This window comes from Eulemur rufifrons, chromosome 23, assembly GCF_041146395.1.
Source record: "Eulemur rufifrons isolate Redbay chromosome 23, OSU_ERuf_1, whole genome shotgun sequence".
In the NCBI taxonomy this organism is placed as follows: Eukaryota; Metazoa; Chordata; class Mammalia; order Primates; family Lemuridae; genus Eulemur; species Eulemur rufifrons.
The window spans coordinates 28,817,478-28,844,885 of NC_091005.1; the positions used below are offsets into that span (position 1 = coordinate 28,817,478).

At 40.1% G+C, this 27,408-nt stretch overlaps 1 protein-coding gene and 1 non-coding gene across 2 annotated transcripts in view; both read right to left on the reverse strand.

Moving 5' to 3' along the window:
* Positions 1-649: 649 nt before the first annotated feature.
* Positions 650-27,408, reverse strand: part of HEATR3 (HEAT repeat containing 3) — a 35,793-nt gene continuing 9,034 nt past the window's right edge. The window contains exons 7-15 of the mRNA XM_069497946.1: positions 25,963-26,240; positions 21,613-21,703; positions 21,350-21,507; positions 20,975-21,057; positions 19,895-20,031; positions 11,927-12,015; positions 6,619-6,762; positions 3,719-3,895; positions 650-1,361 (exon numbers count right to left, since the gene is read on the reverse strand). Of these exons, the coding sequence (XP_069354047.1) occupies positions 1,239-1,361; positions 3,719-3,895; positions 6,619-6,762; positions 11,927-12,015; positions 19,895-20,031; positions 20,975-21,057; positions 21,350-21,507; positions 21,613-21,703; positions 25,963-26,240 (1,280 nt within the window). The 3' untranslated portion in view covers positions 650-1,238. The remainder of the gene's footprint in view (positions 1,362-3,718; positions 3,896-6,618; positions 6,763-11,926; positions 12,016-19,894; positions 20,032-20,974; positions 21,058-21,349; positions 21,508-21,612; positions 21,704-25,962; positions 26,241-27,408) is intronic.
* LOC138374091 (U6 spliceosomal RNA) lies at positions 1,784-1,890 on the reverse strand. The gene has a single exon (XR_011231361.1). It is a non-coding gene; the product is annotated as a U6 spliceosomal RNA (small nuclear RNA).

The window sequence follows — 27,408 nt, forward strand, 5'->3', positions numbered from 1 at the left end:
TGTGTCAATCATTTAGCTGAAATGATCACTAAACATACACAACGTATATACAACATAAAATCCATGATCAAGGAGAATAAAGCAAAATTTAGTTTATGGTATACCATTTCCATTTTCCCACCATGTATAGACTCTAGTCATTTCATTTGGTCTCATGGGCTCAGTGACCCTTAAGGCTAGGAAACAATCTTGGTTTCCCAACAGTCCATAACATAGAGGTAAAAAGTGTAAAATACATCACAGTGCAGAAAGTAGTGAATAAAAAACAACTGCTATACTGGGTATTGGGTCTTTATCAGGGCAACTGAGATCAACTGTGCAGAAATTTGTGACTCTCCATCGCCAACTCTTCTGTTCAGGGAAATGGATGGACAGTGGAGGCCCCTCGGGGCCCCTCTGAGATAATGACCTGCTTTCATCCTACTACTTCAAGGGCATTGAGAGGTAATGCTGGAATATCCTGCTTTTTTTAAAATCTCACATACATTCAAATCAATATCCACTAGCAAGCAAACATCCAGGAATAGGTTTATTTAGTATCTTAAAAAAGATTTTTAAGACACAAGGCTTTAAATTAAAAAGTTATTTATTCAAAAATATTTTCTAATTCTGATTCCGTATCAAATTAAATCAAGGAGTGATCCAATAACTGATCACATCCACCCATATAGAGGATGGCAATTATCTCATTAGCTCATTAGTATAATCTACTAAGTAGTGAAATACAAATTTAACTCATTCACTTCTTCACAAAAGGTAAACATAATTGGTATACTTCATACCAAAAAATTATTTTATAAAGCTTGTCTTCATATTTCAGTTAAAGATTCAGCTGCTATAAAATGACACTGTCTTAAAAGAGCAACCAAGCAATGCTTTGGATTTTCTTTTTTTGGCAAAATTCAAGGAAAACATGATTGTTTGAAATTTCTTTGCCGCTCTCGAATTAGTTAAGAACCACCTGAGATTCCTTTGCATTTGCACCCTTCCACCCTTCGTGTTTCCAGTGGTTAAAAATGTGCGGGACGCATGATGTAGAGAGCACTAGAGATGCCACACAGTTCCCAAAGCTTAAAAACGCATTTCTGTCAGGTTTTGAAGCTTTTATGAACTTCAAATTAATGTACAGAATATGAGCATTTAAAAATAATTTTCAGATATGTATACAGTCCAAGGGAATCCTTTAGTATTTTTTGCATCAAATACTTTGGGAAAAAATTGATTTCTCTTTTGATGGTTCAGGAAGTCAGTCTTTTCTCAACAGTTTCCTGATAAGCAACAAACCTTCTCAGATTCATCTTCACATTGTCGAGAACACACAGCTGATCTGTACTGTATTTACCTCGCCCTTCTTTACGTATCTGCAAAAAACCAAATCATGTGACGTAGTATATATCGCTAATTCATTTCAAGAAAGAAAGTATGTAATTTAGGGTGCATTTAACCATTTCCTGAACAAGATGGCTGCAAGATTTTGGTGAAACATCTTTACTTTCAAGGTAAATGGAACAGTAAGTGGAAAATAAATACAAATTTAGAATGTGCACCTTTAAAATAATAGTTACAAAAACGACTGAATCATAGACTTTAAAAAACAAAATTCCAGGCTAGCCTCTGAATAACAAAGAAATTTCCTTAGGGTAGAGCTTTGTACTTTTGAGAATAGAAAAATGATTAAATGTTATTACCACAGCAATGTACACTAAGTAGGAAAATCAATCAGAAGAGCAGAACTTCCAGAGGTTAGGGGCCATTTTCCCAGTGCATAGTTTACCTAACTCCTTTCTTTTTTTTTTTTTTTTTTTTAAATAGTGTCATCCTTGTGCAGGGGCCATGCTAATCTTCTCTGTATCGTTCCAATTATAGTATATGTGCTGCCGAAGCGAGCACCCTAACTCCTTTCTAAGCATTTACTTCTGCAGAGTTTGATACCTGGGACTACAGGTGCATGCCACTGCACCTGGCTATTACTAAATTTTTAAAGGCAACATGCCAAAACATAAATATGTTACAAACAAACCAATATTAATATTCTTAAAAACACACTGGCTTAGATGTAAAAATGACATAGATAATGTGCATGGCATTTGTTGCTATTTTTCCTTTTTTCTGAAAAGAAAACTATTTTTTTTTTTTTTTTTTTGGAGACAGAGTCTCACTCTCTTGCCTGGGCTAGAGTGCTGTGGTGTCAGCCTAGCTCATAGCAACCTCAAACTCCTAGGTTCAAACGATCCTCCTGCCTCAGCCTCCCAGGTAGCTGGGACTACAGGCACGCGCCACCATGCCTGCCTAATTTTTTCTATTTTTAGTTGTTTGGCTAATTTCTTTCTATTTATAGTAGAGACAAGGTCTCGCTCTTGCTCAGGCTGGTCTCCAACTCCTGAGCTCAAATGATCCACCCGCCTCGGCCTCTCAGAGTGCTAGGATTACAGGTGTGAGCCACCACGCCCGGCCAGAAAACTATTTTTTATACCTTAAAAATTTTTCAGAAAATTTAAATATCTAAATACACAATCATATTCACCTAAAAATTCATTATATAGTTCTCTCCATGAGAAATAAATTCTGCATTATGAGCTTATTGGATAAAAGAAATATTCGAAAACAACAAAAGTAAGCAAACCTCTCATCAAAACTTCTACTCTTTTTTCCTCGAACTTCTGGACTCAAGCAACACTCCCAGCTCAGCCTCCCAAGTAAATTTCTATTCTTTTGACAAAGATTTAGAAGCAAATGTTTAATCTGAAATCTAAAAATATAAATATTTGCATTTCTCAAAATTATATAATTTTAAAACTGGGACTTAGATAAGAGGAGAATGGTAAACCTGTAAATAGACACATAATTCAAATTTGTTTTTACGTTCTCCTATCCTACTACCAAAACAGTCTTTTGTTTTTTGCGCTTTTTTTTTGAGACAATGTCTCACTGTGTCTCCTGGGCTAGAGTGCAGTGGCATCATCGTAGCCTCAAACTCTTAGGCTCAAGCGATCCCCCTGCCTCAGCCTCTCCAGTAGCTGGGACTACAGGTATGCAGCACCATAGCCGACTAATGTTTATATTTTTGTACAGATGGGGTCTCGCTCTTGATCAGGCTGGTCTCGAACTCCTGAGCTCAAGTGATCCTCCTGCCTTGGCCTCCCAGAGTGCTAGGATTACAGGTGTGAGTCACGTGCCTGGCCTCAAAACAGTTTTTGAAATTAATTTTTGACTCAAAGTTAGCTTTGGTGTTTCTGACAAAACAATAAATAAATAAAAAGATTAATGAAGGCAGTAGCTACATTCTCCAATGCAGAACAGCCTGGAGTCTGCTCTTTTTTTCAGAGTACCAAAGAAATGTCCGTAACAATGAAATCAACTTATAATGTATTACGTGACATAAAATAAATTTAAAATGTATATGAAAGTCCTTTGTAAACTACAGACTATAGTATTTATACATGTGAAGCACCGTTAACGTAACTAAACTTAAAAAAGAGAGAGACTTGTCAGATACCATGTTGGCTTCAAGTGTCAGTGATTCAACAGTGACCCTGCCGAGCCATGACTCGGTCAGCAAGCATTTTCCCAAGTCCCGGGGATGAAGCGCTACGTGAATCACTGAGATTCACAGGCATTCGCCATCCACATGCCTCTAAACTGCACGGTGGTAACTACACACACCTCATCCCCACAGAATGTTGAGACTTATGCACATACAAATAAAACGGCTACAAACCTTCATTTTGAAGACTGGCTGGAATTCTTTTAGAGTAGATAATAATTTAATTTGCACTGAAGCTCTTTCAGCTTCTTTACCATCTGCAAAAACATCAAAGAGGGCATCCAGAGCTTCTCCTGCTACCACAAGGGAAGGATCCTTGGTGGCAACCTCAAGCAGAAAGCACCCAATGGACTGGAAACAACAAAACACACTGTGATGTGACGAAAGTCAGTCTCCCAAGTGAGGATGGGCTTTAAATGTGGCAATAATTTATGCATACTATTTATATAAAAATGCCAGGGAAAAATTAAAACTTTTAAAAGATTAGACAAATACTGATAAATATACCAAGTACAATATAAGCCAGATAATAAAACATTATAATTTATATCCCTAAATAAAGTGAATAGAGAACCATAAATGATGTAGGATCCTGGCAATCATTAAAGTTTCCCATCTACCTCCCCCAAAAAGGCTTTTTGCATGAGGTCAAAATGCATAGAAATCTTATCTATAACAAAAAAAAATCTGCTTTTAAAAGTATATGAAGATTAAAAAAAAAAAAAATCCCTAACATTTAATCTCATTTTTCTCCACTATATTGGTTAAATTTTAACATCCACTAGTTTTTTTCTGCAGTTTGCTGGCTAATGAATGGACCATGCAAAGAACTGTAAACTCTTTACGTCTCAAGGGTGAGGTCCCAGCTGATCTTACAGGTGGGACAGTGGAAATGCAGAGAACAAGTCCAAAGTTCAGCTCCACCGTAAACAACAAGTGACTTCTGGACAGGTGCCCTCTCTGCGTCTCAATGTTCTCATCTAACACACGTGGTCTAAGACTGTATTCAGATTTAATATCCTATCATGCAACACGAAGCACACAGCATCACCCCTGAAGCAGTGTCATTAGAAAGGACTGATCTGAATCTAATCTCGCCTTTAGGTCTAACTTCCAGTTTGCAGGAAAGACAGAGGATAAAGGAATACGCTTAATACCACAAGGAAGCAACCAGACAAACCCAGGTTGGACATCATACAGGACAGCTGCTCCAGGAGCTGAGGACAGGCTGGTGGTGTTGGGTTGTACTTGGGGTGGAGGGGACTGTTCTAGATTAAGAGAGACAAAGAAAACACCAAACCAAGCCTAATGTGTGGGCCTTATGGTTTAAACAAACTATCTGTAAGTAGATATTTTTAGATAAGTGGAAAATTATGAATATGAACCAGGTATTAGATATGTTAAGAAATGACTGTCAATTGTGTAATTAACATGATAATGGCAGTTATATAAAAAATTGCCTCCATTTTTAAGAGGAGCATCCTGAACCAACAGGGGAAAAATACCATGGTGTGTTTTTAATTTCCTTTAACATACCCAGTAAAGAAACTGTATGGAGTACATATGCTAGAATATTAATGAATGTTAAATCTTCTCACAGGAACACAAAATTCATTGTACTTTCTGCTTTCCTACATGCTTGTAAATGTGACTAAATAAAAACAATTTTTAAGTCTTATGTCTGGGAAAAACATGCTGCTCCACTAAGGCGGCCGTTGGGAATTACAGTCCTGGGGAGGCAATGGCTATACCCGCACATGCCATCTGTACATGTGTGCACATACCCGCCACACAGCCACGCGCGCTCTCATTTACCTAGTATGTAGCAAAAGCCCCAGGAATGACACAGAGGAAGTGGGTAACAGTGGCTGCCTCTCCAGAGGTGAACTGGGGGACTGGAAGTTTAGAAGTACAGAGGCGAATCTTTTCACTATATACACTTTTGTACTTTTCTTTTTTTTTGTTGAGACAGAGTCTCACTCTGTTGCCCGGCTCGAGTGCCGTGGCGTCAGCCTAGCTCACAGCAACCTCAAACTCCTGGGCTCAAGTGATCCTTCTGCCTCAGCCTCCCGAGTAGCTGGGACTACAGGCATGTGCCACCATGCCCGGCTAATTTTTCTACATATTTTTAGTTGTTCAGCTAATTTCTTTCTATTTTTAGTAGAGACGGGGGTCTCACTCTTGCTCAGGCTGGTCTCGAACTCCTGAGCTCAAATGATCCTCCCTCCTCGGCCTCCCAGAGTGCTAGGATTACAGGCGTGAGCCACCTCGCCCGGCCCCTCACTTTTGTACTTTTCTAAATGCTTTGATATATGTATATATACATATATGTACCATTTTTTCCCCCCAAAATTCTTAAAAACATCAGTCACCACTATAAAGTAATTAGCAGGTTAAGAGGTACTTTATAATAATCAGTTTCTTACCCACTGGTCAATAATCAACACTTCAGCAATTATTAACACAATGAAGGGTAATTTTTACTATTTCCGTCCTTTTAATCACTGGTCATGCTATATCTCTAGCAATGCAGTTTGTGAGTGATTGCTCTGTGATAAAGTGCTGAGTGAGTTCTTCAACACAAGAATTTTTCTGTGACAAAGTATTGAGTGAATTCCTAGTGTATTGGCACTACCAGAGTTGCTGCTTAAAATGTATGGAGTGATGTTAGAATTAACTGTGTGGCATTTTTCAGAACATACTTTACCTGGTGTATAAAGAAAACCGGGAGGATTGTTCAGAACACAACATACATATGGTTTATGCAATGGCAAAGGCAGAAGGCATCTTAGAAACTTCTGAATTTGGCCTTTCAGTGAAGACAATTTTACTTTTGAAAAAGTATCCCCGGAATAAAGCTGAATTGCAAAATGCAGCTCAACTTTTCAAGTACTTACCTACCGCATGTAGTCAGATCAAGCCAAATGGTATACTCTAATAATATAACTTAATCAGCAACTTCTTGATATTTCTTCTCTTCATGTCCACAGAAATTTAGAAAACCCTACACTCACAGTTATTCTTCTCCCACTTCTAATTACTTAACATGTTAGGTTGGAAGCAAGTTGTTTTACCTTAAGAGTTTCAAGTGTACCATCTTCTTTGGCTAGGATGCTGCCAGTGATCCCTAAAATGCTAACAACGTTCACGCGAACCCCAACGTTACTACTATGAATGCCTGCTTTGCATAATGTCATCAGCTGATCAGGAGTCAGGCACTGTTGAAAGAGCAGAGGAGAGTATTTGCAGTGTGACACTCAACCAATCCCACCAGCACATGAAAACAGGATTGACAGGAATCTCTTTTATAGGCTGCGTGATTCTAAGAGTGACATCAACTCCTGGCAGAGAAGCCATTGCACATCCCAATTACTCCCCAATATAGCCGGTAATTCTGAATTAAGATGAGGCCTGCTTATGTTGATATCAATATCCAATCTATAAAAGGGGCCCCAGGTCCCCTAAGTTTCATTTAAAGACAACCTTCATTCCACATGTACAGACTAAAGAGATTCTAATCTCTCTTTAATATTAATCATAAAAAAGGTTTTGAAAGTACAAATAGGATCATTTAGCTTTAATAAAAATAGGCGAAGTATGAATTTACTTTGAGATGTTTGTGTTATCATAATTATTTTTTTAGAGACAAGGTCTCACTCTGTCACCTAGGCTGGAGTGTAGTGGCATGATCATAGCTCACCGCAGCCTCGAACTTCTGGGTTCAAGTGATTCTTCTGCCTCAGCCTCCTGAGTAGCTAGAACTACAGGTGTGCACTACCACACCCAGGTAATTTTTTTTTTTTAAACCATTTTTTAGAGATAGGGTCTTGCTATGTTGCCCAGGATGATCTTGAACTCCTAGTCTCAAGCAACCCTCCCACCTCAGCCTCCTCAGTCGCTGTGATTACAGGTGTGAGCCAACATGCCTGGCTCATCATAAATTATTAAAGATTATAAAATGCTGCCTAACACTTATAATCCCCGCACTTTGGGAAGCTGAGGCAGGAGGACCACTTGAGGCCAGGAGTTTGAGACCAACATGGGCAATATAGCAAGACCCTGTCTCTACGGAAAGAAAGGCCACTGGAGAAAAGGAGGTCAAAGAACTGCAAAACCAGGTTACTGGAAGGATCACCTATGTGGATACTAAAGGTATCTAAAATTATGACAGGGCTAGCGAACAGGAACAGAACCCATCAACAGGAACCTTCAAGGAGAGAGGAGCGCCCCAGGGGATGGAAGAGGACTGTAACCAAAGAAGTGGGTGGGCCGGGCGCGGTGGCTCACGCCTGTAATCCTAGCACTCTGGGAGGCCGAGGTGGGCGGATCATTTGAGCTCAGGAGTTCGAGACCAGCCTGAGCAAGAGCGAGACCTCACCTCTACTAAAAATAGAAAGAAATTATATGGACAGCTAAAAATATATATAGAAAAAATTAGCCGGGCATGGTGGCGCATGCCTGTAGTCCCAGCTACTCGGGAGGCTGAGACAGGAGGATCGCTTGAGCTCAGGAGTTTGAGGTTGCTGTGAGCTAGGCTGACGCCATGGCACTCACTCTAGCCTGGGCAACAGAGTGAGACTCTGTCTCAAAAAAAAAAAAAAGAAGTGGGTGGTATGGTCCAATGACACGTTAATTAGACATTTTAACAACTAGAGGATTTTACAAAGAGAATGTGTTAGAACAGCGGTTCCCAAACTTTATCATGCATGCGAGTCACCTGGAGAACACGATAAAACATGGATTGCTGGGCCCTCCTCAAAGTTTCTTTTTCAGCAGGTCAGGAGTGAGGCCCTAGAACTTGTCCTTGTATATTTAATACAAAGAAGAAAACGGACCAATCCAATAGAAGAATGGGCAAGATAGAACAGTCACAGAAAAAGTAACAAAAAGCCCTTTAGACACATGAAAAGATGTCCAGACTCCTCATAATAAAAGAAATGTTGAGTTAAAATTGAGATATAATCTCTCACTTATCCAAGTGGTAAAATCCAACCTTTTGATAACAGATGCTGCTAGCGAGGCTATAGCAAAATGGGCACCCCTAAGCACTGTGGGTAGAGATGCAAAATGGCTCAGACCCTAGGAAGGAGACTAGCAAAATTATAAATGCATCTATTCTCTGATGCAACAAGTTCACTTCTAGGAATCTACTCCAAAAACACAATGGCAAAAATATAACATAATGTGTAAAAAAGTTCATTCCAGTTTATTTGGACTAGCAAAAGACTGGAAACAACTGTTTATCAATAGCAGACTGTGTAAAAAAGAAATGAGAAAAATCTCTATGCCTCCTGAGTAGCTGTGACTACAGGCACAAGCCACCATGCCCAGCTATATACTATTTTTTTAATAAGCAAAAAAAAAAAAAACCAAAAAAAACCCACAAAAACAAAAACTGCCTATGTTTTCAAAAAAAAAAAAAACAAAACAAAAACAAAAAAAAAACCAGAATGATAAAAACTAAAAAGGATGATTACCAATATAGTGGAAATCAAAGAACAAGAGCAAAGGGATAGAAACTAGATCTTTCTGAATATATATTTTTTTGGTGGTAAAATACACACAAAATTTACCATTTTAACCATTTTTAAGTGTACAGCTCAGTAGCATTAAGTTCATTCACAGTGTTGTGCATGTGATGTGAACCATTGCCACTGTCAGTATCTAGAACATTCTCATCATCCGGTACTGAAACTCTGGAGCCTGGAAACAGTGACTCCCTACTGCCCCTGCCCCGCTGGTGCCCAGTGTTCCACCTCCTGTCTCTACGAACTTAACTACTCCAGATACTTCAAACAAGTGGAATCACGCAGTACCTGTGCTTTTGTGTCTGGCTTATTTCCCTTAGCATACACAGTGTCTTCAAGCTTCATCCCAGCTGTAGCACGTGTCAAAATTTCTTTTCTTTTTAAGGCTGAATAACATTCCATTGCATGGTATACCATATTTTTCTCTGAATAGATCCTGTTTTACAGTGTTAACTCTAAAACTGTGTCAATATTTTATATAATTAAAAAGTAAAAATTAAAGCAAACAAAAAGCAATCCCTTAAAAAGCAAAAACCGAAGCTAACTTTGTAATAAGCCACACACAGAATTTTTTCAACTTTAAAACACAGCAATATGACTAGTTTTTGAGGGATATATCCCAAGGACAAAAAAAACACCACAAAGAAATATTAAACTACATTCAATAGTGTTATTAACACTGTACCCTTTCAAATTTAAGTGGGACATATCAGAACAAACTTAAGAATTTTCTCTTCCTAAGAAAGGCTTATTTCCTAGCTATTTCCACTAAAAGGACCTAGAAGCAATGACAATATGGTAACAATAAACACTCCAAAATTCAATTTCCCACTAAAGAAATCAAGGTTTCTTGGAGAAATAACTGATTCCATATTTTAAGCAGGAAAATTGCAAGTTAAGCCTGGGATATCTTGTGCTTGGAAGCAAAAGTGATCAAAAACCTAGGATTCCCGTCAAAGAGACACAGGAGCCAAAGGAAGGATTCCTACTACCTAAACATAGTACAATTTTTGTATCAAAAACCAAGACTATAATGGAATGAAACACAAATATATTTTTAAAAACCCACTTAAAAAAATCTTCACTGGTCACTTTTAAAGATTGCTAGGATTATCAGTTCATTGTTTTGGAAAAAAGGGTCAGGGAGAATCATACACTTATCTTGTTCATATGACCTTTATTTCAAAGTTACTAAACAATTGATGAGACAGTTCTTACTTGTAGAAGAATCACAGCTAATAAACATAAAAGGAACGAAAAAATTAGAGTATCTCTATTTTGTAGCCCCTAATGGTATAATGGACCTAGGCAACCACAATCACTGGTTGCTAAAACCAGTAAGCGAACCCACTGATTAATCCTAATATTGCTATTTTATGACATTGTATGATTTGTAATATAAAAGTAGGAAATATACATAGCACTCTATGTTAACCTTGCCAAAATATCTGAACCTGAATCTAACGAAGCCGCTAGACCTAGCTCCCAGTCGTCAAGAAACATGGGCGCTAGGAGGACCTGTTAAATGAAACCATCATGACAAATAAGCCAAATCTCCAAATGGGGAAAATTCTACAGAAAATGAGTTTCTTCGATGAATAAAAGGTACTGGGAAAGGGGAATAGCTGGGGGAAATGTTATAGATTAAGAGACTTAAGAATCTGTGAATATACCAAAACCACTAAACTGTATATTTTCAATCAGTAAGTTGAATGGTGTATGAATCAAATCTTGATAAAGCTATTTAAAAAAAAATTTAAGAGACCAACATATCAACCAAAAGCAATGTGTGGACCTTGCTTAAATCCTGATTTCAACAAGCCAATTGTAAAAAGGCATTTTCTAAGGCAATCTGGGAAAAATGAACTCATACCCAGTGATAATAAGAAATATCTGTTAATTTTGGGATTGAGGGTAATGAATGGAATTGGGGTTAAGTTTTTAAAAAATTTAATTTTCTGTTAGACATACATAATGAAGTACATACTATAATATTTGAGGGAAATGATACGGTCTGCTTTAAAATGCTCCAGGAAACAAACGTAAGAGTGCAGGAGAGGCCACTGCACGAGAACGGCGGGATGCTGATCACCTGTGAAGGCTCAGGATGACACGTGGGAGTTCATAGCATTATCTCTGCTTTTAGGAATGCTTGAAAATTTCCTTATGAAAAGTACAAATAAAAGTGGTAAAGCACCTATCAGAGAGGTGTGGCTGACCACTGTGGAGGGTCAGGAGGGCATGCTTGAAAATTTTTATAATAAAGTGTTTAAAAAAAGACCAATGACATTTGGAGAAAATACTTACAACATATATATAAAATAAGAAGTTGTACTGATAAAAAAGCACCTGTGTGTGTTGCTGATGGTGGGGAGAAGAAAGAGATTTTACTCTTTATTTTAAGCACTTTTGTTTTTTTTTCTTTTTTAAGAGGCAGCACGTTGCTCTGTCACCCAAGCTGGAGTGCAGTGACACAATTATAGCTCACAGTAACCTCGAATTCCTGGGCTCCAGTGCTCCTCCTGCCTCTGCCTCTTGAGTACCTGGCAATACAGGTGTGTGGCACCACACTTGACTAACGTATTTATTTATTTATTTTAGAAACACGGTCTCACTACATTGCCCAGGCTGGTCTTGAGCTCCTGGCCTCAAGCAATCCTCCCACCTCGGCCTCTCATAGTGCTGGGATCACAGGCATGGGCCACCACACCCGGCCTACCTTTTTCTTTTTACAAAGATCACATATTACCCTTGTAATAGAAATATGTATTTAAAAAAAAAATAAGTAATGAATTTTGCCACCATAATATGGAAACTTTGCAAGTTTCACATAAAAATTTTTTTAAAATCTTACCTGAGAAATGTTCTTGGAGGCCATTGTTTGCAAAAGGGCCCTCAAGGCACTACTTATGGCTTCTAGAAAGTCAGCATGTTTAGCAAAGTCTAAAATACAAAAATGAAATATAAAATTTGTCTTTCTCCAAGATAGGCTATTTTGTAGAAAAAGAAAATAGAATCAAAACAAAACCATGTTAAATGTTAATATATGCTATTATTAATAAAAACACTTGACATTTAACCCAAAACATTTAGTTAACAGCCTCCCGTACATTATATACCCACGTCTGGCAGTGACCAAGGTTGTCCTGGGAACCTTTGCCCTTGGAACCCAGCTATTATGTTATGAGGAAGCCCAGGTCACATGAAGAGGTCACTCATTCTGCCTGACAATAAGGATGTGTTCTACGGATGATCCTTGACTTCCAAACACTGGGTTTTTATTTGACTCACACTTTAGCACATGGTAAACCTTAGCTAGCTTTTGTAGACTGGATTCAGTCTTTCATAGATCTCCATCATGGTGCTGGGCAGACCTATGGTAGAGTCATCTGTTAAATCCGAGTGCCTCCTTGCCAGCTCCAGCCCTCTGCCAACCCAAGAACTGCTGCTGGGGCAGGGCCAGAGCACGATGCCTCCATGGTTTCCACAAACCCACCTTCCCCCCCTACTCCTGCTCCTCATCTCCACTCTTTTCTTACCGTCCCTTCGTCCTACATAGAACAAACAGAAGAGCAGCAATAAACCACAACACTAGCGCAGTCATGCACAAGGGTGAGGGTCACCCAGCTGAGTTGACTTCTTAACTTTTATGGGAAGGGAAAGCGATTCACTTGGTGTTTGGTGGATTGTATTTTCCAAAACTGCCCGCAGCAACCTTTGCAGTCTTGCATGCTCTTCTAGAATCCCTTCTACTTCCCATAAAGGTGTGCAGTCTATTTCTCAACTCCTTGCATCTGGATGAGACTCTGACTTCTTGAACCAATAGGACAAGAAGCGGCAGCCTAGGTCATAAAAGGCAGTTATGACTTCCACCCCTGACTCACGTGTGCATGCTCTTTTCTCTCTTGACTTTTGCCCTTGGAACCCAGCCACCATGTGACAAGGAAGCCCGGGTCACATGAAGGGATCATCCATGGGTGTTCTGCTTGACAACCCCCACCCCAGACCCGTGCGTGAACAAGAATTCAGATGACTCTGGCTCTCAGCCTTCAAGTTTTCCAGCAGAGGCCCTAGACTAGCATTTCTCAATCACTATTGAAATTTTGGACCAGATAATTCTTCGTTGTGTGTGTAGGGGTCTCTTGTGCATTGTGGGATGTTTAGCAGCATTCCTGACCTCTACCCTCTAGACACCAGCAGAAACTGCCAAGTTGTAACAACCGTCAATATCTCCAGACATTGCTAAATGTCCCTGGGGGAGGCAGGGGGAAAAACTGCCCCTAGTGCAGAACCATTGCCCTAGACATTGTGCAGTAGAGACAAGCCATTTCCACTGTGCCTTGCCTAAATTCTTGACCTAAAGAAATTTAAGCGGCTGGTGTGAGAGGCTCACGCCTGTAATCCTAGCACCCTGTGAGGCAAGGTGGGAGGACTGCTTGAGCTCAGGAGTTCAAGACCAGCCTGAGCAAAAGTGAGACCCCATTTCTACTAAAAATAGAAAGATTAGCTGGGCGTTGTGGTGCACACCCATAGTCCCAGCTACTCGGGAGGCTGAGGCAGGAGGATCGCTTGAGCCCAGGAGTTTGAGGTTGCAGTGAGCTATGATGACACCACTGTACTCCACCCAGGGCAACAGAGCAAGACTGTCTCAAAAACAAAACAAAAACAAAAACAAAAAAAAACAAAAAAAAAAGAAAAAAAGAAAGAAAAGAAATTGTGGGAAATAATAAATGCTTATTGTTGTTTTAAGCCACAAACTTTTGAGGCAATTGGTTAAGTAGATACCTTGGCTTCCTGTCCTATGGTGCCTGGGACCCAATAGCAGTTCTGGTCTCTATGTTGCCTGGGTGAGAGAGAGGCAGTTTCTGTACAAATTTTAATCAAGGCTTATTTTACTTTTGGCTCTCCCATTTTCAGATACATGTTATGCACCAAAGTAAGAGATTTCCTGCAATTACCACAGAACAGATAACAGGAGAGCTTTATGACCAGACAGACCCGGGATGGAATCCTGTCACTTACATTTTGTGACCCCTCCTTACTTCATTTTGGTCTCAGCTCAAATGTTACCCCTTCTCAGAGAGGCCTTTCCACACTAACTTGCCCAGTGCAGCACCTCATACCATTCTGCTTTTATGCTTTTCTTCATAGCCAAAATCACATAACACGTTTATATATACCAGCCAGGCACAGTGGCACATGTCTGTAATCCCAGCTACTCAGGAGGCTGAGGCAGAAGAATCGCTTGAGCCCAGGAATCTGAGACCAGTCTGGGCAACATAGCAAAACCTCATCTCAAAAAAACAAAACGTCTATGCTAGAATGCAAGAGCATGAACATGGTGACCCCCTCTGTCTTATTCATGCCTGTTACCACAGGACCTAGAAAAGTGTTTGACACAGAGTAAATGTTCAATAAACACATGCTAAAAGAATGAATGACTTTGAAGAAGTTCCTTAACCTATTTAAATCTCAGCTTCCTCATCAGAAAGATAAAGCAATAATGCTGATCTCATAAAACCTAGCACTAACAGGCACTCAAAAATTGGTGTGAAGTTGTTACTATTAAACGTCAAAAAGTTATTATATTGGTTTTGAAATGTATATTTGATTAAAGATCTAAGTGTATCCAAACTTGGTGCTTGGGGAAAAAAAATAAAGATCCAAATGTAGCCCTAGAAATTCATGAACTGCATGCACATAAAAGAGGTGACTCAAAATGTCTTTCCCCTCCACAACTTTGTACAGTATCCAAGAATTTGTAGCATGTCTAAATGCAGGTAAATAATCAACCCACAGGTAATCAAGCAGCAAATTACACTTAGCTGAAGTGCTCAGACTGAGTTTCAAGATTCCGATATGGAACAGAAAATATATCCCAGAATGAGATGCTGCCATTCTAACTGTAACAGAAAAAGAGCTTTCTGATTCCCCAAATCTGGGAAAACAGGGAATCCTAAATGATTTTAGAACTCATATAATGGAGTAAAATGACAGTTTGACCCAATATGAAAACACAACATTGTTAAAAATTTCTTGATGATCTGAAAATCAATAGCTTTTAATGAAAGAGACAAAGATATTGGTGTGTTGAATGCAAAGACCAGATTCTATTAAAATTTTCTCCTTTTATCCCTGATGTTATCCACAAACATAATGTAGGTATGTACAGAGTACCACAAATTTTATAACTACTATATCCAGAACTGTATTTTAGCATTAAAATTAGAATTAGATAGAGCTATATGATCCTCATACATTGAACTCTCCAACATTGTAACCACAAAAATGTAAAGAAATTTAGCCCCATCCTTCCCACCGAATTACCCAATAATAGTTCACACTATCCATATAGAACCCATAGGATTACATTATTTAATAAATCCCAAATGTTTAGAATATCCTCTCTAAATATAAGCAATTATTCTTTATCAAATTTCATTCTGATAAGAAAATTATTCTAAAATAAATAACTACTTTACAAGCTACTTCTTGCCTCCATTTTTCTGAATGCCAGTGCTGACAGATACGAGAACGGACCCTGAGCAATGTGGACAGTCTGGAGGCATTTTAATGGCAACCTTCCCCCAGCAACAACTTCCTCCCTATTCTTGGCAACTCCAACCCATCACACATGCAAGGCCAATTCAGATGACAAATCCCTGGAAATAACAGAGCCCATGTCATTGGATGGATAGGTTTTCAAAAATACTGCTGTGACAGTAAACTGCAGCAGGATTTTTATAAAAATAACATCACGATAAATAAAAGTGTTCTTAACCTAATACCAAGTCACATTTCTAAACCTTTTTTTTTTGAAAAAAAGATCATGTCAAGAATAGCCATGATTTCTTCTCTGGTAGGCTTAGGGGGGGGAAAAAAAAGAATAGCCATGAAACTAGAATTTGTTTAAAATCGAAGTGCTTATTTATATTTTCCTACAACCCAGAAACTTTCCAGCTTGGTAAGGTTTTCCGGTGACCTTTGCAGGTAATGAATGTGGGAGCCTCAGTGACCCCAAATAGCCAGTGAAACGGGGAGAAACAGACCCAAGTGCTTTCTGTATAGCAGAGGCACAGAATATGTGCATTTATTTCAGGTGAAATAAACTCTTGGTGCCGGCTGGGGATGGGGCCTGTGGCACTGTGATCAGACTGTCACTGAGAAATGACCAGCGACGAGAGATGGCAGCTTGTGGCGCTAGGGCTAACAGGGTTATCTCAAGGTTAAGCTAGGCCTGGACGCAGTAAGAGACTCGGGTGGGTCCTGCTCACCTGGGGCCCTGGCTGGGGACTCCCGCGTGGCCCTGCTCCCTGCCTCAGCCCTTGGGAATGGGTGAATGGAAGCAGGCCTGAGCACCAGCAGCTTCCCACTCTCCAGCCCACAGGACATCTTGCCGGGCCGATGGGAGCCAGAATGCCAGCAAAAGTCAGGGAAAGCATGTCCTGCCTCACACCATCCGGATCTCTTTCAGGTTTATAGGAAGGCTGGGAGAGAAATACAGAGCGATAGTCATAATCTGGCTTGCTCGCATACTCTAGTGCTCGTCCAGTCCTGGCTTGGAATGTCCATATCCTGTCTTGGGTATGGCTGGGCATGGCTTTCATGTGACCACTCCGACCAAAGAATACACAAATAGCCGGAGATCGCCTGAAAACTACACTTGTTAACTGACCAATGTTGAAAGGGCAGCAGAGACAGCTCAATAACTATATATGGGTTTCTGAACATTTAGTTACTCAATTTTTAAAAAATTAATCTAGAACTTGTAAACACATAGCACTTCTTAGGAACTTGACAGGATGATACAAAACAAATGTCTGAAGAACTGGGGACCGGCCAGGCATGGTGGCTCATCATGCCAACACCCTGGGAGGCCAAGGGCAGCATGAGCAAGAGCAAGATCCCATTTCTACTAAAAATAGAAAAAATTAGCCGGGCATGGTTGCGCATGTCTGTAGTCCCAGCTACTTGGGAGGCTGAGGCAGGAGGATCCCTGGAGCCCAGGAGTTTGAGGTTGCTGTGAGCTAGGCTGACGCCACAGCACTCTAGCCCTGGCAACAGAGTGAGACTCTGTCTCAAAAAAAAAAAAAAAAAGTACTGGGAACCAACTCTTGAATGAATGCTTATACAGAAATTTGTATTTAATCAAAGCAACCATATTTTGATCTTTTAAGAATTCAGTTCTTGGACTTAATGTTGTATCTGAGAAGGAGAAATGTTAAACTGCTTAGAATGAAATATTTGAAGAATACACCGAATATCACACAATGGAGTCACTTTATTTGGTGGTTAGATTCCTTTTTTTTTTTTTTTTTTTAATTTTTGTAGAGATGAGGTCTTGCTATATTGCCCAGACTGGTCTCAAACTCCCAGGCTCAAGTGATCCTTACACCTCAGCCTCCCAAAGTGCTGGGATTACAGGTATGAGCTACCACACTTGGCCTTGGTGGTTAGAATTTAAATTCAGTAAAGAGGAAGGGAAGGGAAAATAGAAGGAAAGGGAAGAAAAGGGGGGAGGGAAGGGAAGGGAAAGGCGGAAGGATAAGGGAGAAGGCAAGGAAGGGAAAGGGGGAAAGGAAGGGAAAGGGGGAAAGGGAAGGGAAAGGGGAAAAGGAAGGCAGGGGAGGGGAAGGGAAGGCAAAAGAAGGGAGGGGAAGGGAAAAGAAGGTAAAGGGGGAAGGGAAAGGAGGGGAAGGGAAGGGAAAGGAGGGGAAGGGAAGGGAAAGGAGGGGAAGGAAATGGGGAAGGGAAGGGAAGGGAGGGAAGAAAGGAAGGAGATAAGGAATGTAGGAAGGAAGGAAGTTCAAGGAAGGAAGGAAGGAAGGAATTTATATTATATCTGTGTTTTATTTCCTTCTTACCATCAGAATGCTGGAGCTCAATGAAACTTCAGAAATCACTTCATCTAGCCTCCTCATTGAACAAATAAGGGAACTTCTGGATGTGATATAAGCCCCAAAGGTGCAGCCCTATGGCTCACTTGGGGGCCAGAAGTCTGTGGGTATCAGTCACACATTTGCAATCCCCTCACACCCTTTGGAGGGCCACTTTAAAGGTTTCTCAAAACCTAACTTCCACCTGTATTTCGGGTCACTGGATAACAGAAATCTACCTTGTATCAAATATTTTATAAAATACTGGCCAGCACATGGTAGTGGAAAGGGTATAAGCTTTGGAATTGAAGTTGAATTCAAACCCAGAGGCCAACATTTACTAGAGCCGAACATCACACACGTCATGGTTTATAGCTTTGAATCAGTTTTCTCATTTATGCAATGAAGATCACAACGCCTATGTCAGAGGATTAAAGGAGCTAATGTACATATGTTAAGGGCCTCACAAAGCTATGGCATTGAGTAGGTAGTACAATGTAATTTCTTCTCTCTCCCCTTATTTTAAAATGCTACCATTAAAAAGAATACCTAGCACTTCTGTAAGGGGGAAAAAAAAAAAAAAAAAAAAAAAACAGGCCAGGCGCGGTGGCTCATGTCTGTAATCCTAGCACTCTGGGAGGCCGAGGAGGGAGGATCGCTCGAGTTCAGGAGTTCGGGACCAGCCTGAGCAAGAGCGAGACCCCATCTCTACTAAAAAATAGAAAGAAATGATTTGGACAGCTAAAAAAATTTATATAAAAAATTAGCCGGGCATGGTGGCGCATGCCTGTAGTCCCAGCTACTCGGGAGGCTGAGGCAGGAGGATCGCTTGAGCCCGGGAGTTTGAGGTTGCTGTGAGCTAAGCTGATGCTGCGGCACTCTAGCCTGGGCAACAGAGTGAGACTCTGTCTTAAAAATAAATAAATAAGTAAATTCAGTAAAGAAAGCAAGTATCTTCAAGTTTACCCTCAAAAATCCCTAAAGACACTCTGAGCCTACGGAGCTGAGAGAGCAACAAATTCACATCTCCCATGTTATCCCCTGCCCAGGAACGCATGCTGGGCAGCGTAATGTGGAAACTTCCTTTACTATATATAAAAATACTACTTTTTCCCCTCTCTCAGTCTCGATCTTTTTTGTTTGGTTTGAGCTCCCATAGTTTAACATGGTGAAGTTAAATGAGAGTCTACTGCAATGAACTATGAAACTGTGTGAGAAGAGCACGCATCAAACTCTGTACAGCTAGGTCATTTAAAAATAGTTAACTCTAGTATCTCTCTAGGCTTCTGTGTACACATGAAATTAATCCTTATCAGAGACCTGTAACTAGAGACTCAGCTCCTACCATGCAAAGGTATTGCAAGAAAGATAGGTGTGCGACAAAAGCAAGGTGTAGAATTGTGTGGATGGTATTCCACCATTTGCCTTCCACATGGTGCACCCTCTCTCATATCCAGAGAATCTCTCTGGAAGAACATACCAGAAACTGGTGCAACAGTGACTTGACTCTGGGAATGGAACTGGAGATAGGGGACAAAGGAGGGAGGATTTCTACTTTACAGTGTCTAAAACTTCTGAATTTTGTACTATATGTATTCCTCGATCAAATTTAAATTTTTATAATTAAGAATAAAAGTAAAAAATAGAGAATTACCCAAATGCCTTAATGAAGCCTTTATAATATTTATGATTCAACCTTAATTGGCCTGACATAACTGGATGCAAATAATTTTAATAAAAAAAGAAAATTATAGCCCACAGACCTGCTTGCATACCTTGTCTTGACTCTATACCCCTGGGCAGCTATAAATACGTGACTGTCAGTGTCTGGGAAAGGTTTCTGCAGGTTGGATGACAAACAATGTATAACTAGAAAATCCAAGTTCCTGCCCCTTCAACGTTCTGCTCCATCCAGCAGTCTTTCCCAATAAGGCCTAAACATTTACCTGGCTGAGAAAAAAGCAGCTGTGACAGATGCTGTGCGAGTGTCTGAAGGGCTGGGGCTCCTCCCAGGTGGTCCACGTCCAGGAGAGACACAAGACTCTGGAGACACACGAGGGCTCTACATTGCACAGTGTTCATTCTGGAAAGGAAGTGAGATAATGCTATCTATCTCAAGGCCACCCATCAGAATTCAGTATTAACTTTTAACCTAAGCTTCAAGTTCTGACTGGGGATATCTGTAAATACAAGGGGTCTATGGCAGTTAGCTAAGAAGCGCAAGGTGAACTGTTAATCTTCCAAATTAAACTGCTTGAGCATTCAAGGCCTCTGATGCACAACTCATTCATGAGTCATAAGGAATCCGTTTCTGAAAACTTTCTACACAAGGTAGCATCTTTGAAATTATTTTTAATTGTGAAATATGGCCAATATATGGTAAAGTATACAACACAGATATAGAGTTTAACAAACAGTCGATGAAGCAAATATGCACGGACCTGGGATAAGAAACAAACACTGCCGGCACCCTGCAGCTCATGTATCTCTTCCTTAAAATGTCCCACTTCCCTGACCCGCAGAGGTAACCACTATCTAGACTTCCACGGTAAACATTTCCCATCTTTCCTTTTTTTTTTGTAAATAGATTTAACACCTACATATGCATCCCTAAGCAAAATAGTTCAGTGTTGCCTGTTTCTGAACTTTGTAAAAACTGAATCACAGTGTGCATATTCTTTTGCGTCTTGCTCCTTTGGTTCAATGTAAGTTTCTTCCATGCTGTGAATGGTTCTAGTTCAGATCCTTTCATACTATATGCATTCTACTGCATGATTATTTCAGAACTTCTTTACCCATTCTAACTCTGATAAACATCAAGGTTGTTTCCAGGTTGGGCAATATGAACCACATTGCTATGGGCATCCTCCTATGTGTATCCCAGGGCACATGTGCACATATTTTCTAGAGTATATACCCAGGAGTGAAACTAGGTCTTAGGGGGAGTCAGCATCTTCTATTTAATGGTCCATGATTTCATATAATAACATAAACACAAATGCTTTTGAAAATATAAAAGTTCTTACTTTCTAATCAAAGTTTTCCAAGTGGGGTTTCTAGAACATAGGTCAACTGCAATGCTGTTTGGAAAGGCAGTTTTCTCAAAAATCTAGATTTAAAAAAGGCAGTACAGCAAAGGTTAAAGAGTAGTCATTTTACAAGATTCCTTTATAAAATTCCAACATACGATACTTCAAAGCGAAATGGTTAGGATTGATAAGGAGAGAATAACCTTTTAGCCTGTTTCCAGTACTGTTATTAATAGAGTGGTTTTGTGTCTCAGATCTTACCATCATCTACAACCTGGAAGTGTGAGCTTAATTCTTTTTTGCACACAGAATGAATAGCTTGCTTAAGCCTTTCCCGTGCTCCATGATAAGCCTAGAAAGAAAACAGATTACCTTCTTTGGGATGAGGTAGTTGGTGAGAGCCGTGTGAATCTCATGGGAGAGACAGAGGGGCGAGAGCAGCTGCCCACCGCACTCACTGAAGGAATTCTCCATAAATGTATCGCTCTCGTCACTGCTAGAAAGCTCTTCCCATTCATCATCGGAGGGATCTGGGAAGAGTGTAAACCACACAGACCTGGAATGTTTAGGAAAATCTTCACGGGAGCCCCTCTTAGCCCAGGGGATAAACGTCTAGATGCAAACTGGTAACAAACCTTCATTGCAGCACATGTTGACAATAATTTCCAGAGCAGTCTGCTGCGCTGTCAGCAATGCTATGGTCTCTCTCAGTTCCTTGTCAGTGGGCTTAAAAAAAAAAAAGCAAACAATCAATTCTCAATAGTTAGGAAAATACTTTTGTGTGAATTCCCTTAGTTAATGCCTACTAGAAGATTTTTGCACTTGGAATACAGCACATGGGGGAGGGGTAGGTGGAAGAAAGTCCTAAGGTGCTGGAATTACAAACCAGCACTGTCATTGCTCCTGGCACAGCGCAGCACACGCCATCGCTAACTGGGGTTCCATCCTCTGCAGTTATTCTCTAAGTAGTGCTTAGCAAGCTGGGGAGAACAGGTAAACATTCAGGAATTCCAAACTGAATTCACCCTGAAACTTAATCAAATGTGTTAAGGAGGAGCTGAGCACACTAAGATTAAGATGAGTTCATTTCAGAAACCAGGCAACAGAGTGAGACTCTGTCTCAAAAAAAAAAAAAAGACTACAATAAAGCACTTGAGAATTAAGAAAGGAGGGGACTTTTTTCTCTGAAAATACATAGTATTAACTTTATCAATTAACATTTCCTAAAAAGGGTAGTATAAATTTACATGATCTTAACTCTCACATTGTCTGTGAAAAGTGAAAAAGCCACACTGATATTCCAAAATAGGGCATAAACTAAAAATAATGTATATTTTATTGGTTGAATGTTTCCAAATTTTGACAGTTTTCTTGCTGTCTTTTTAGTGGCTACATAATATTCCATTAAATGGATGCACTATAATTTACAAAGCATTTCACTAGCGTGGAATCTTTCAGATTACTTGGGTATCTTATGTCCCCAATTTACTGGGTCAAAGGTTAAAAACACATTTATATATCCTGTGACATATTCCCATTTTCCTTTCCAGAATGTTCACACTTATAATCTCACCAACAACAACTTTGTGCAGCAATTTAACTGCAACTTTGAACCATGTTCTTAAAAAAAAAAAAAATCAAACTGCTAATTTAATAGCTGTAGCTCAAGGATCCCTAAATTTGTATTCCATTTATTGCTAGCAAGAATATAAAAATCATTTCTATTTGCTTTGTGTGTGATAATTCAACTAAACTAACATTTATTAGCGTAGACTCAAACCTAAATAAAAAATGTTGTTGCTGAGTTCTCACCCACTTAAAATGTATCTTCATATATTTTTAACCACAGCCATGTTCTGGCTTACCAGGAACTCTGAAATTAAGGTCTACTTCTTTATGTAACACCTGCTCAGACATTTCCCTGCTTCTTGTTATCAAGTTGACATAAAGAATGAATCTAGATGAAATGTTATGACATCTGAGATTTGCTTCAAAATGATTAGCAGAGAAAAGGGAGAGTGAGTTGGGCAAATGGATGAAATAAAACAGACCATGATTTGAAAATTGGTTAACTGGGGAAGCTGGATGAGGGGGTACCCTACTTTTTCATGTGTTGGGAAAAAAAAAAACAACCTTGGGTTGAACTGCCTTTTTTTTTTTTTTTTTTTTACATATTTATGGTTATACTTTCTTAAATTAAATGATGCAATTAAGGGGTATTCTGAATGGCTCCTGCAAAAGCCACCAGGCGGTAGGAAAGACCACAGCTGACTATAATCTGTATTCCTGGCACACATGAGCACGATGCCTAGCACCCCACTGGCACTGAAACACTGGCTGGCTGACTGACCAGCATGTTAATCACCCAGTCCAGTCAGTGATGTTAAGAAGACTTTAGAAAGCAAGTTTTTACTATAAAGAAACATTGTATTTTATAAGCATCAAAATTCCATTTTTAAGTATTACTTCTCTCCCAGTCCCAGCAAGGGATTTCAGACCCCTCAACATGGTATACCTGGAGCAGTCAGGATAAACAAACCTGACCAGTACAGTCAGTGCCCACAGCTGAAAAAGACCCCATTAGCATTGATTGATTACACCCCTAGTTTTCCACATACGGATATGAAACCAAGCACATTCCAGATGAAGAGATGATGTTGCTAGGGTTCTCTCTGTTTTTTTATAGACAGGGTCTTGCTTTGTCGCCTAGGCTGGAGTGCAGTGATGCAATCAGCTCACTGCAACCTCCAACTCCTGGGTTCAAGGGATCCTCCCGCCTTGGCCTCCCCGGTAGCTGTGACTACAAGCATGTGCCACCACACCTGGCTAATTTTTAAAAATTTTTTGTAGGCCAGGAGCGGTGGCTCACGCCTGTAATCCTAGCACTCTGGGAGGCTGAGGTGGGAGGATCGCTTGAGGTCAGGAGTTTGAGACCAGCCTGAGCAAGAGCGAGACCCCGTCTCTACTAAAAATAGAAAGAAATTAGCTGGACAACTAAAAATATAGAAAAAGTTAGCCAGGCATGGTGGTGCATGCCTGTAGCTACTCGGGAGGCTGAGGCAGGAGGATCACTTGAGCCCAGGAGTTTGAGGTTGCTGTGAGGTAGGCTGATGCCACGGCACTCTAGCCTGGGCAACAGAGTGAGATTCTGCCTTAAAAAAAAAAAAAAGAAATTTTTTTGTAGAGACAGGATCTTTGTATGTTGCCTAGTCTCAAGCTCCTGGCCTAAAGCGATCCTCCCACTTCAGCCTCCCAAAGCGCCAGGAGTACAGGTGAGAGCCACCAGCTCTGGCCACAGGGTTCTTTACAAACACTCCTGGAGAACAAGGTGCATAGCCACGTTTTTCATCCTTCTTGCTTCACTGATTTTAAATTGTACTTAAACCAAGTCAGAGGCACAAGTAAGAGGACGAGTGAATCTGGGGTTCAAATATATGCCCTGCACACCAAAAGGGGGTGCTATGACTTTTAAGCCACTTCAAGATTTGTAAAGCTGGGTGAGGTGGCACACCCCTGTAGTCCCACCTATTTGGGAGGCTGAGGTGGGAGAACTGCTTAAGTACAGGAGTTTGAGTCCAGCCTGGGCAACATAGCGAGATCCTGTCTCATAATTTAAAAAATAAATAAAAAGATTTGCCAGCAACTTAAGGACAAGATGGCCTCATTTCTGTATTTGCCCCATCATTTAACATGATGGTTTGCACTCATGCGTTCTTCATATGGGGGCGGAGGAGGGGGATGATTTCTTTAAAACACTGTCAATTTATACTTCCCAAGACTTCACAAATAGCTGAGAACCAACTCAATGACTGAATACTTTTCACAATAGCAACCAGGACGTCACGAATGCAAGAAAGCAGAGAGGACATGAATAGCATTCTCCCAGTTCACACTTAACGTCTTCTTTCAGCAGCTTCCTGGCTGGTCTTCCTGCTGCCAGGCCCTTACATTCTCCCTCCATCTGCTGCCCGAGTGATCTCTCTGAACACTAACCCGCAGTTTCTTATCTCATCCTTTGAGACAGCTGAGGTATTCTGCCCAAAAAGTCTTCTGACAGCCTCCTTCTTCCTCTCCCATCAGGGCTGAGCTAAGTGTACCTAATCTACAGAAACTCCTCCCTTAGAAATCTGTGCGCAGCCCCATGACTGTTCTTAGCATAGGCCTATAACCCCGGTTTTATGTATCTGTCTTCCCAGCACACAGGACGTTCCCAGAGGCCAAAAACATGTCTTAATCATCTTTCTATATTGCCAGCATCAACCATGCTGCCTGGCACACATTAGGAGCACAGTAAACGTGCACCTGAACAAATAAAGCTTAACTCACTGTCCTGTCTTCCTATTAACTTGCTCTCCTCCTTAGGGGAAACGTTCTCCCAAAGTATGGCTCCATCTCTGCTGACTTGTCTCGGCCAAAACGATTCCTGTACCCAAGATTTCTCACCTCACCCCCACATCACACCACCAGCACAAGTGGACCACAATTGCCCAATCTGCAAAAACTACAAAACATTTAACGCACAATCACCCAAGCTCTTCTGCTCAGTAGCAGAGAAATGGTTTGGCTTGCCACTGTGATAAGGCTAAACACTAAAATAAAAGAGACAAGAATGCAAGAGACAATTCAGGCAAAGTACAAATTCCTTTAGTTTGAAGACGGTCTGGCACACAGTACATAACAGAAGTGGGGAGACACAAAAGTTAGGAAGATGACTGTGTACTTTTAAAGTGTTCCAAAAGGATAAGTCTATTCCATCTTTGAAATCTTCTCCTGTATGTAAAAGTATCATCTTACAAGAGATTCTTTTCCCCCTTGGGAGTAAATTTCTAATGTTATAATGAGAGTCGATGGGAAAATATGACTGATTTTTAAGGAAATTCACTTTATGGTTTATTTTGCTATAACATTTTTCTATAAAGCTAAGGATATCTATTTAAAGAAAACAGCTGTATTATTCCATGCTTGAGAGCATCGGTTTGACTTACTGGAAGTAAATCTGAAGCAAAAGTTTTCCTTCTGACTTTTCTCTTATGAGGAATTTCTTCCATTTCATCATCTTCAATCAAATCATCACCATTAGCATTCTCTAAGATTTCCTCAGTCTCTGCTAGGGTTTTTAACCTTTGAGTTTCAGCCTCCTTCATTCGAATAACCGTTTCACCAGCATCCATTTCCAAAACTTCAGATAAGATCTTTAGTATGGCATTTATGATTTCTGCTTGACTCTTGCATGGAATAATGTCCTTTAGATTCCAAATTGTGCCTGGTAAAAAATGAACACGAGGTTAAGAACTGCCTGTGAAATCTTTAAGTTTAGTTTCCACAAGACTGGTGCTTTTAACTCAGGTGTAATTTCAAAAAATCTGCTTTTGTTTTTATTAAACGTCAAAAGGTATTGCACAGAGGTAGCACCTTTTGTTATAACCCTTCACAATCATCTCCCTTTTTTGGCACACAATGCCTTTCTCTGATGTACCATTTATCAGCAGACCAAGAGAACCCCAATCAAGTTTCTTTCAAAATGACAAAGTGAGTTGCCTTGCTTCCTTTCATCGTAGCCTAAGCTGTTCTCAGTAGATTCTTATATTCCAAGAGTAGAATGGAATGTACTAACATTCCAAGGTCTCATGTACAAACCAGAGAGCATGTTTTTTTCTTTTTTCTTTTTTTTTTGAGACAGAGTCCTTTGTTGTCCAGGCTACTGGGCTAGAGTGCCGTGGCGTCAGCCTAGCTCTCAGCAACCTCAAATTCCTAGGCTCAAGTGTTCCTCCTGTCTCAGTCTCCAGAGTAGCTGGGACTACAGATGCACACCACCATGCCTGGCTAATTTTTTTATTGTTAGCAGAGATGGGGTCTTGCTCTTGCTCAGGCTGGTCTTGAACTCCTGAGCTCAAGCGATCCTCCCACCTCAGCTTCCCAGAGTGGTAGAATTACAGGCGTGAGCCACTGTGTCCGGCCTTGAAAGCAGGTTTTTTATTCACAGTAGACAAAAGGTAGAAGCAACCCAACTGTCCATCAATGGATGAATGTATTAAACAAAATGTAGTATACACATATAATGAAATACTATTCAGCATTACAAAGGAAGAAAATCCTAACACATGCTACAGTAGGATGCACCTTGAGGACATTATGCTAAGTGAAATAAGCCAGTCACAAAAAGACAAATACTGTAATGATTCCACTTACATGAGTTATCTAGAGCAGTCAAATTTACTGAATCATGGTGGTTTCCAGGGGCCGGTGGGAGGGGCAAAACGGGAAAAATTCTTGTTTAAAGGGTATGGTTTAAGTTTTCCAAGATGAAAAGAGTTCTGGAGATTTGTTACATAACAATCTGCATACAGTTTACATCACTGAATTACACATTTAGAAATTATTAAGATCATAAATTTTATGTGTATTTGCCACAATTAAAAAAAAAACCACTT